The following is a 10716-nucleotide window of genomic DNA, read 5'->3' as shown; positions in this document are numbered from 1 at the left end:
GGGACGAGAAGTAGCCACAGGGGTACCAAACTGCCCCTGGGAGGAGGATGTTGGGGCGGGGCGGGGCGGGGCGGGACGGGGCGGGGGTGCTGGGGACTAGGTTGTTCAAGCTGGCAGAGCCGCATTCCTGCTCCCACCCAGCCCTCAGACCCAGACTCAACCCCAGATCCCCAGGTCCCGGTCTGCGCCTCCCAGACCGTGTGGGCACCCCAGCCATGTGCTGCTGCGGGCTCTGGCTGCTGGGCACACTGTGGCTGCAGGGTGAGTGCTGGGCTTGGGGCTCCGGCCAGGTCCAAGGGAGCTGCTGCCGGCTGGGGCTGGCCCCTGGGGGTCGCTCAGCAGGCAGCCCCGGGGCTGCTGCAGGAAGATTGGATTTCAAAGGGGACTGAGGGAAAAGTGCCTGGGCCATTCTCCGCGGCTCTGGGCCCCTCCCCGCCTTGGGATGACTGCCCAGCCAGGGGGTCCCCTGGTCCTACAGGGAAGCAGAGACAGGAGCGGTGGCCTGGCACTGGGGGCTGGTTGTGTCCCACAAGCGGTCCCCCCAGGGGAGGACTGAGCTCCGGGGGCCTCCTGGGCTCCGGGTCTGAGGGATCTGTCCCAGCCCCGTGCTGGAGGCTGCCAGAGAAGGGGCTGATGGGAGCCACTTTCCGGGCCGGGCGGTCCCTCCCCGGGCCCCTTGCTGCTGGAGGTGACTGTGCAGGCACATCCGTTTGCACCTGAATGGAGGGAGGAGAGTCAGGGTGGCTGGTCCCCAGCGCACCCACTCGCCCCAGTGCTGGGTCCCGGCTGGCATCGTTGGTACGAGGGTGCTTCTAGATCCCAGACAAGGGCTCTGGCTGCCCGGGGGGCCAGTTGCTTCCCAGTAGATGTGCCCCTGTGCCTGGTTGAGATGGAGGGTGCTGGCGTTTGCCTCCCCAGCCACACTGGGGCCTCGGAAGTGGAGGGGGTTCCTAGGATGGCTGGCTCGGGGCAGCTTATAGGCCCCACCCAGGGCGGGGGTCCTGTGTTCTTTCCCGGGCCAGATCTCGGTCTGGGCCCCACACTGCCACACCACAGCCTGGGAAAGGGTCTCCCAAGCAGGAAGGTGGATGCTCTGCATATCTGCTGACCCCGTCCTCCCACAGTGGCTGCCCCCAGCGCCCCGCTGCCCCACGTGGAGCAGTATGAGGTGGTATGGCCCCAGCGCCTGCCAGGACCCCGCACCCGGCGAGCCCTGTCCTCCCAGTTGGTGAGTCTGGCCTGGAAGCCGGTGGGGGAAGGGGCTTCCCTCCCTGGCCCTGCAGAGCTGGTGTGTTAGAGGATTATGCCTCCCATGTGTCCAGCCACTTGTGAAGGGCCAGCCTGGGGGCTGAGGGCCAGGCGGGCTTCTGTGCTTGTGAGCTGACCCCTCAGGGGCTCGCACCCAGCCTGAGTCCTCTGCCTCTGGAGGCCTCCTTCCCTCCCCCAGGCCTTACTTTCCTGTGTCCTGCCCCTCCTTGTGGGCAGGGCCACCCAGCTGCCCTGCCCCTGGGTGCTGTCACACCTGCTGAAGGTTGGCTGTCCCTGGACTGCCTCCCAGGAGCCCCGTTGGCCCGGCCACTCCCCAGTTTCACTCAAATTCCTCCACAGAACTAGCCAGGGGGGTGGCTCCACGGGGCCTGTCACTTCCTTTGCGTGTTTGCAGTGAGACACGTTTTGGGAGGCAGGCTGGGATTTCCCAGAGCTGCCTGGGGCATCCTCGAAACTCCTGGAGTGTGCGTGTGTGCATGAGGCATGTGAGTGCGTGTGCCTCGGGGCAGCTTTGTCCTGACTCACTGGGGAAGAGCCCTGCCCCGCCCCCACCCCCATGGGCAAGGGGCACCCGTCAGGAGGCAGGGCTGTGGGGAGCGGCGGGGCCTCTTGGGGGCAGGCACCCGGCACGGGGGCGGAGGGGCCCGCCCACTCCTACCTCCTGTGCTACCATTGGGCTGTCTGCCCCTCCCTTGCTTCCTGGGGAAGAGCTGGCACCGTCATTACCCTGGTGTGGGCCGGTGGAGGAACTGAGGCCTGAGGCCTGCCGGGCTCCTTCAGGACAGCCCAGCTCGGCCCAGCACCCTCACTAGCCTGGGTCCCCTGAGGGCCTTTCAGGCTAGGGTGCCGTGGCCTGGGGCAGAGCCCCTCACCTGGATCCCTTCCTTCTCCCTGCCCAGGGCCTATACCCAGAGAGTGTGAGTTACGTACTGGGGGCCGATGGGCGCACCTTCACCCTGCACCTGCGGAAGAACAGGTACGCAGGGCCCTGGGCCGGCCCCGGCCCCGGCCCCGGCCCCGGCCCCGTGTCCCCGCCTCCAGCTCCCTGGCCCAGCCTCGCCTCCGGTGCAGCTTCTGGGGGAGGCGGTAGGGCCCGGGGTGCCACAGCGGTTCTCTTCCAGGGACCTGGTGGGTGCGGGCTACACGGAGACCTACACGGCCGCCAACGGCTCCCAGGTGACGGAGCGGCTACACAAGCAGGTAGGCCCGAAGCCCGCCCTGGGGGTGGCAGGGAGGCGGGAGGAGTGGGGCCTGCAGAGTCCTCTCGCCCGCCTCCCGCAGGACCACTGCCTCTACCAGGGCCGTGTGGAGGGCCACCCGCACTCTGCTGCCAGCCTCAGCACCTGCGACGGCCTCAGGTGCGTGCCCTCCCCTGCCACAGAAGTGAACTGAGGCCGAGAAGGGCCGGACCTGGGGACCCCTTTGTGCACCTGGGGGTCTGGGCTCCCCCTAGAAGTGACAAGTGTCCCGACCGCGAGGGTCCCAAGGCCCAGACGCTGTCCCGGCTCAGAGTGGGACCCCCCAAGGGCACGCGGGGCCGGGGCTCTGACTCGGAGCCGCCTGCGCCCCGCCCTCAGGGGCTTCTTCCGGGCAGGCTCGGCCGTCCACCTGATTGAACCGCTGGATGGGGGTGGCGAAGCAGGGCGGCATGCGCTCTACCAGGCCCAGCACCTGCGGCAGAAGGCCGGGACCTGCGGGGTCACGAACACCAGCCTGGAGAGCATCCTGGGCCCACGGACCTCTGCAGCCTTCAGGCCCCGGGTGAGGAGTCCCCTCCCTGCCTCACCCCTGTCCACTTGGGCCTGTGCATCCCCCAAGCCCCGCCTTCAGCCACGGGAGAGTGCTGCCCGCCGTCCACATGCCCAGCGGGAGACAGCTCCTTCATCTGTGCCTCCCAGACAGGCCCCTCCCAACACTGAGCAGCGGCCGGGCACCAGCTCCAGGGCCCCAGGAGATGGTCAGTGTGGGGGGCCTGGAGCCACTGACCGGCTTCTCATTGCCACTTTGCAGAACCGGCCGCTGTCCCAAGAGACGCGCTACGTGGAGGTGTACGTGGTCACTGACAGCCAGGAGGTGCTGTGGGCGGGGCGGGGGCGGGGGGGGGGGGGGCGGGGGGCGTCTCGGCTGCAGACTCACTGGCTGCACTCCAGTTCCAGCAGCTGGGCAGCAGAGAGGCCGTGCGCAGGCGGGTGCTCGAGGTGATCAACCACGTGGACAAGGTGGGCTGCTTGTAGGGTGGGGTACCTCCAAGGGGCTCCCACAGGCCAGGCTTCCGGGACCCCGGCAGCCCAGGTCCATTCGGCCCAGGCATTGCCCGGCCGGACAGAAATCCTGGTTCGACAACCAGGGTGGAGGGGGTGCCTGGAGAGGTGTCTGCAGGAGGGAGCCTGGGACCCCGCCCAGCACAGCCCCTGGTTGCTGCCAGCGAGTGTTGGCCCCACAGGCCAGGGAGACTCCCAGCCTCGCAGTCCTGGGGCCTGACCGTGGGTCCCTGTCCCCTCGCAGCTTTACCAGGAGCTCAGATTCCGAGTGGTCTTGGTGGGCCTGGACATCTGGAACCACAACGACAAGATCGACGTCAGCAACCAGGCCAGCACCACGCTGGACAACTTCCTGGCCTGGCGGGCGCAGCACCTGCTGGGGCGATACCCCCACGACAACGCGCAGCTCATCACGTGAGTGCGCAGAGCGCGGCGGCCCCAGGGTCTCCCCGGGGGGCTGCGGCGGTGGCCGGCCCGCACACTCTCATCCTGTTTCCAGCGGGGTCGACTTCACGGGGAACACCGTGGGACTGGCCAAGGTGTCCACCATGTGCTCCCGGGACTCGGCGGCTGTGAGCCAGGTGCGGGGCGGGCAGCCAGCCTTGGCGCTTGAGCTGGGTGCGTGGGGGGGTGGGGAGGGGAGGAGACCTCGGCACTCGGGTCCACCAGCTGGTCCCCAGCTGTCCCCACGAACTCCCGAACAGCTGCCTTCTCAGGAGGGTGTGTGTCCTATGTTTTAAGAAGTGCTGCTGGCAGGAAGTGTCACCAAGCGTCTCACTCGGGCTTGCCCGGAGCAGCGAGGGCCGAGGGCCGGCAGGAGGGGAGCCGTGGCCCTCACAGCCTCTCCCCGCAGGACCACAGCCAGAACCCCGTCGGTGTGGCCAGCACCATGGCCCACGAGATGGGCCACAACCTGGGCATGGACCACGACGAGGACATCCAGGGCTGCTACTGCCCCGAATCTCGGGACCGTGGCGGCTGCGTCATGGCGGCCAGCATCGGGTGAGACTTGTCCAGCCGGACCGAGGGCCACCACCCGGCGGGGGTGGTGTCCTGTCCACCACCTACCCTTCCCCTGACGGCAAACCCTCCCCCTCAGCTCCGCGTTCCCCAGGAGGTTCAGCCACTGCAGCCAGGCGGACCTGGAGAGGTTCATGGAGAAGCCCCGCACAGCCTGCCTGGCCAACGCCCCTGACCCCGACCGCCTGGTGGGCGGCCCCGTGTGTGGGAACGGCTTCGTGGAGCGCGGGGAGCAATGTGACTGTGGCCAGCCCCAGGTACAGGGCCTGGCGCCCAGCACCGCCTTCTGCCCTCCACCCACGTCTGGGAGCCCGGTCTCCATCCCACAGGTCGGGGTGCCCTGTATTGCTGTGGCCACCATCAGACCACTCCTGTCCCCTGAGGCTCTCAAGGAGCCATGGAGATCCAGGGGGGTGGGGGGCGGGGGAGAGGCAACCACGGCCTCCCTGTGGGCCTGTCCACCCTGGAGCCCAGTGTCGGCCCAGCGCTCGGCCCACCAAGACCCCCCCTGCTGTCCCCACCCCCAGGACTGCCAGAACCGCTGCTGCAATGCCACCTCCTGCCAGCTGGCCGAGGGGGCCGAGTGTGCCCACGGCACGTGCTGCCACGAGTGCAGGGTGAGCACAGGGCCCCCAGAGGCCCCCTTTGCCCCCGACCCAGCCATGTCCTAAGGTCAGCAGTGCGAAGGGGCCCGGGACACCAGTGGCAAAGCAGCAGGTGTGGGTGTTTGGGGGCCTGCTGTTCCCACTGAGCTTTGGTCTGCCCGGCCAGGTGAAGCCAGCTGGCACGCTGTGCCGTCCGCTGAAGGATGCCTGTGACCTGGAGGAGCACTGTGATGGCCAGCAGCCGGCATGCCCGGAGGACGCCTTCCAGGAGAATGGCACGCCCTGCCCTGGGGGCTACTGCTACGCTGGGGCCTGTCCCACGCTGGCCCAGAGGTGCCAGGACCTGTGGGGGCCAGGTGAGGCGGCCATGAGCAGCAGGTGAGCCTGTGGGGACCTCGGGCCCCACACGGGGGGACTGACTGCCTCCGGCCTGCAGGTGCGTGGGCCGCCGTGGACAAGTGCTACGCACACAGCGTCCCGCCAGACTGCCGGACCTGGACACCCCGTAGCTCCCGCAGGTGAGTCCCGCCCAGGCCAACGCCCTGGCTCCAGGGCACGGGCCGTCCACACAGGGGGCCACCCAGAAGGGTCCTCTGCACACTGGAGCCAGGTCTCTGCAGCACCCCTGGGCGTGCCGCCCACTGGCTCCCCGCCCGGGGGGTCCCACGGCTCATCCCAGGGCCTGGGGCCTTGTCTGCTGACCACTCCCTCGGTTCCCCGAGCACAGTCAGCTGGCACCACAGCAGGTCCCTCTGTCCACAGCGTCAACAAGTGTGGCGTCCTGCTCTGCGAGGGGGGCCAGAAGCCCCCGGAGCGAGGCTCCTGCTCTGTCACCGCAGACTCGGCCCTTTGCCAGGCGCTCGTCCTGGAGAGCGGCTCTGGATACGAGCCTGTGCTTGATGGCACCCGGTGCGGCCAGGAGCAGGTGAGTGGCCCTTGGGCTCCTGAGGCTGCGACCCGATGGACGTGCGCCCCGAGGCAGTCGGCCTGCCAGACCCCGGGGCCCAGGCGGAAACCACCCTGTGAGCGCAGGTGGGAAGCGGGCGGGGGCGGAGCAGGACGGGGCGGGGCCCGGAGGCCTCTGCTCTCAGGAGCTCTGGAGACCGCCCCGCCCCGTCCCGCGTGTCCCCCCAGAGCAGGTGGGGCCGGCCCTTTGTCGTGCTGGTGGCAGTGGTGGGCGGAGGGCCGTGCCTGCCTCAGTGTTGAGGTCGGCTTGGCCGGCCGAGGGGGCGTGGGGGCAGGGGCAGAGGCCAGCTGCCTGAGGACACGCCCACCTTCCAGGTTTGCTGGAAGGGACTCTGCCAGGACCTCCACGTGTATAGATCCAAGAACTGTTCCGCCAAGTGCAGCGGCCATGGGGTACGACGTGGGCCTTTGGGGTGAAGGGGACTTGAAGGCTTGGCTCAGGACAAGCCCAGGTGGACAGAGGGCAGAGGCCAGCCCCCGGGGACATGGCAGGGGTCCTGTGCAGGCCGAGGCCCGGACACGTTGGTGCCGGCGGACATGTCAGCTGGGCTGCTCTCTTCTGATGTGTGGCAAGTGTGCTTGGCTCCCAGTGACGTGTCTGTGACTAGGGAAGGTCACACTACCCAGAACTTGAAACGAAAGGGGCTGGAGCAGCCCTGCTGAGCCCGTCCGGGGGAGGGTGGGGTACACCCCGAGGACAGCCCACCCCGGACCTCCGCGCAGCCCCCGGGGAGCAGGCCTGAGGCCAGGCCTGTGACTACTGTGCAGGGGGCGCCCGTGCTGGCCCGGGAGGTCCAGGGGCCCAGCCTGATGCCTCTTCCCCCCCAGGTGTGCAACCACAAGGCGCAGTGCCACTGCCACCCGGGCTGGGCCCCGCCGAGCTGTGCAGCACGGCTGCCCCACGCGCACGTGGGTACGGATGGCCTGACGGGGCTGGCGCGGGTCGCCTGGGAGGGGCTGAGCGGGGAGCGTGTCCTTCGGGTTGGTCATCCCAGGCATCCTGTCCCCACATGTCCCTCTCGGCCCCACATGAGAAGGGAAGCCCTGTCCTGGGGGGAGGGTGTGGAAGGGGCTGGGGCCTCAGTCCCCTCCTGGGCCTGTGAACCTCAGGGCCACCCACCCCCAAAAGTCTCTCTCCCCAGTGGCCACTGAGCCCTGAGCTGTCCATAGCACCACGGCCTGCAGAGCCTGACGGGGCCTCTTGTGAGTCACTGCGGGCCAGGGGCCACCCAGTGCCGAGCCCTCTGGCCTATGGCCTGGGCACAGGATCGCTGGTGTGACATGTCGAGTTTCAGTGCCGAGGGCCCTCTGCCAGGTGCTCGGCTGTGGGAGGGGCCCCGATAGGCGCCCCCCTAAGCCGGCTCAGGCAGGGGCTGTGTCCCTGTGGCCCCCCCGGCCCCCCACCATTGACTCCTGCCCCGTGTGCCCTGCAGCGTCCCGGAGCCTCCTGCTGCCCGTGCTGCTGCCTGTGCTGCTGCTGGTGGTTCTGGTGCTCACCGTGGCAGGCGTGGTCATCTCCCGCAAGGCCAGGAGCCCCATCTGGCGGAGGTGAGGGTGCTGGGGTTGCAGAGCAGCAGCGTATGCAGCGGGCACAGCCCCTGTGTGCACTGCTGGGGACCGGCCGCTGTTGCTGGAGGAGGACCCGCCCTTGGTGCACGTGGGGTAGCGGCTCCTGGGCCTCTCGCCGATGTGGGCATGGGCGACTCGGTGACCCAGAGGGAGTGCCTCTGTCGTCCCACACACCTGGCCCTGTGGGCTCTGGGAAGCGGCCCCCATGGCCTGCCTACCCCGGCTGGCCCCTCTCTGTGGGGCCTGGACCCCTGTGCCAGCTGCAGCGCGACGTATTTGCCCACTGGCCTCTGAGCGCCTCCCGCCTGGCTGACGACCGCAGAGCCATGGGGCCCAGGACGCATGCAGCCACCTCCGCTCTGTGTGGCTGTGGCTGGCGCACCATGTGGGCAGGTTCCCTGCAGCTGAGAAGTCCTCTGGGCAAGCTGGGGGCCTCACACCCAGGAGCCCTAAGTCCTGGGTCGGAACCCAAGGCCCGGAGGCTGAACCGCTGTTCTTCCTCTGCAGGAGCGGGGCGCCCAAGACGGCCTTGGGGCTCTCCAACCCTCTGTTCCATGGCGAAGGCAGGACGCCAGCCAGGGCCAGGGCTCCGGCCCCCGCCTCGGGCCCCCCAGAGCCGGCCCCCGCCACACGTCCCATCCGCCCCAGCCCGGCCCCCAGGCCCACAGCTTCCACGGTGACCCCTAAACAGCCGCCCCCTGCTGTAAGCACCAGCCGGCCACCGAGCCCTGCCCAGGGAGGGTGACCAGGCCTCCGAGTGGTGTCTGAGGACCCGTGTGAACCACTGGTGGAACTTGCTTTCAACTTGAACCTGAGCCTCAGGGTCCCTGGGGGGCCCTTTCAAAGACGGTTTTGAGGCCCAGACTCCCTCTCCTGTGCACCTCCAAGCCCCTGAGCCACAGGGCTGAGGGAAGGGGAGGAGGGGGTCGTGGGTGGGGTTGGGTCCCTGCTGGGCGGGGCGGAGCCCCTGTGCACACGTGGGTGCCGTTCCGCTCTGGGAGGACAGGAGTCTCAGGTCCTGAGCTGGGAGGGACAGCTCCTGGGGCGGCCACGTGGCGAGGTCCAGGCTCACGACTCTGTCCCCTGCAGCCCCCGGCCACCATGTGCAGCCCACCCTTTCCGGTCCCCGTGTACACCCAGCAGGCCCCAGCTCAGGTGAGCGGTGGTGGGGGCCAGCAGGAGGGGTGGATTTTGTGGGCTGGGGACCCCCAGCTACCACACTGTCAGAAGGCTGACCCCCCAGGCCAGCGAAGACTGGGGTCCTGACTGCTCTTTCTCTCTCCAGCTCAGACCTGCTCCTCCCCCCAAGCCCCTCCCGGAGCAGAAGCCCAAGCAGGTGAGAGGACTTGGCCGCTCAGGAGACGCCCCTGGCTGTGCTTGGGCCCTTCCTCGGCCGGGGGGCCCCTCCGGGGCCAAATCCCCAGCCTCCCCCACGACTCGAGCCCCACAGGAGGGGGCCTGCCTGCCTCCCCCGGGAGTCCATCCTACAGACCGTGAACCTGGCCCTGGGCCTCCTTGCTGGAGGCCTGGCGGGCACTGCTGAGGGGCCTGCCCGCTGGCCACCGTGGCCCTGGGCACACTGGCCTCCAGCAGGTGGCTGCCGGATTGGGGTGGCAGGAAGGGCTGGGCCTTCTCGACAAGTCAGGTCCCCTCCTGGGGCGGATTCCACTCGCCTGGGGTGCACCCGTGTCACTGGTGTTGCTAACCTGCGCTGGTTCTTCCCCGGGGAGCCCCATCTTCCCTTCGTAGTCAGTGTCTGGGAGGTGCCCCGAGATGAGGACCCTGTGATCCCTAAACTGTGACCCACGCGGGGCTCCGTGAGGCAGCGTCTGCGGTGTGCCCGCTTAACAGACAGGCTCTGCTTCTTTTCTTTGTAACTTTTTATTTTGAATTAATTTTAGACTTACCGAAAAGTTGCAAAGCTGGTCTTAGGAGGGGTTTCGACAGGCCGGGCCAGGGGCAGGGTGGGCAGAGAGCTTCCTGGCCCAGGGAGTGGTGACAGCCAGGCAAAGGCCTTCGCTGCTCAGTGAAGTCCTTCTGGGTTACTGAAAACGACGGATGCTGGGCCCACCCAGGCGTCCTGGGTGCTGCGGTGCGCGGCCAGGGCTGAGCGCGGCTGGGCTAGGCCTGGCAAGCCTCCCCCACCCAGCCCAGGAAAGCAGAAATGAAAACTGCAAAGTTTAGTGGCTGATTCTTAGCTTTTGAACCTCCAAGACCTATGCTCTGGCAATTTAAGAGCTTTTCATGGGTAAAGATGGGTGGCGTGGGTGGCCCTGGGTGGAGGGAGGGGCTGGGGGCACTTTCTGTAGCGAGCTCAGCAGAGAAGCCTGTGTCTGGTCTGGAGCAGGGCAGAGCGCCTGGGAGGGCAGCGGCTGGCCCGGCCGGGACGGTGGGTGGCACCCCCTGCCACTGTGTCTGCCTCCTTCCAGGTGGTCAAGCCGACCTGCGCGCCCCCGATGCCACCGGTCAAGCCTGGACCCACTCAGGTGAGCCCCTCAGTGCCCCAGCAGAGTCCACCCGGCAGCGGCGTGGTGGCTGTAGTCCATTCTGCTGCCCAATTGAGTGCCCCAGGCCATTTGGTGACTGCCACTCCCACTGCGTCTTTCAAGTGTGAGTCTGCGTCCCCAGTCAGCATGGTGGCGGTCACCGGTGCTGTCTCCTGTGCGCACAGGGCCACCACGTCGTTAGGGGAACTGAGAATCTAAATTTTAAGAAATGTAAGAGGGAGTGAGAGTCATCGACGCTGTTTGTAGTCGGGTGTTGACGTCGGCTCTTTTTCCTTCCTCCAAGGCAGTCGTTGGCCCAAAGGTCGCTCTGAAACCCCCTGTCCAGAGGCGGTGATGGGGCCGGGCCCATGAGCGCCCTGGGGTGTCCGCCCACCTGCCTGGAAGTTGCCCGTCGTTCGTGCTGGGAGCCATGTGGTCACTGTGCCAGCCAATGCGGCGCCTCTGCCCAGGCCCTCGGGCCCCTCAGTGGGCTGGGGCCACCGTGAGAAGGCCGAGCAGAAGAGCCACCTCCTCGTGGCC

At 68.2% G+C, this 10716-nt stretch overlaps 1 protein-coding gene across 2 annotated transcripts; it reads left to right on the top strand.

Moving 5' to 3' along the window:
• Window positions 1–99: 99 nt before the first annotated feature.
• On the top strand, window positions 100–10698 carry ADAM8 (ADAM metallopeptidase domain 8). Of its 2 annotated transcripts, none has more exons than XM_011372585.2 (24): window positions 100–261; window positions 1125–1228; window positions 2169–2245; window positions 2391–2469; window positions 2551–2627; window positions 2847–3030; window positions 3280–3342; window positions 3420–3488; window positions 3775–3944; window positions 4030–4111; window positions 4384–4532; window positions 4630–4807; window positions 5078–5167; window positions 5322–5511; window positions 5592–5673; window positions 5918–6080; window positions 6437–6514; window positions 6950–7034; window positions 7555–7669; window positions 8198–8393; window positions 8780–8845; window positions 8976–9026; window positions 10120–10176; window positions 10485–10698. In XM_011372585.2, the coding sequence occupies exons 1-24, from the start codon at window positions 216–218 to the stop codon at window positions 10506–10508; spliced, it is 2475 nt and encodes an 824-aa protein (XP_011370887.1). In that variant the 5' UTR covers window positions 100–215; the 3' UTR covers window positions 10509–10698. The 2 variants fall into 2 exon arrangements, with proteins under 2 accessions (XP_011370887.1, XP_011370886.1); XM_011372584.2 differs by having other exon boundaries at window positions 10481–10698.
• Window positions 10699–10716: the final 18 nt, after the last annotated feature.

This window comes from Pteropus vampyrus, unplaced genomic scaffold (genome assembly GCF_000151845.1).
Source record: "Pteropus vampyrus isolate Shadow unplaced genomic scaffold, Pvam_2.0 Scaffold211, whole genome shotgun sequence".
Classification (NCBI taxonomy): Eukaryota; Metazoa; Chordata; class Mammalia; order Chiroptera; family Pteropodidae; genus Pteropus; species Pteropus vampyrus.
This window is presented reverse-complemented; position numbering and strand designations above follow the sequence as displayed.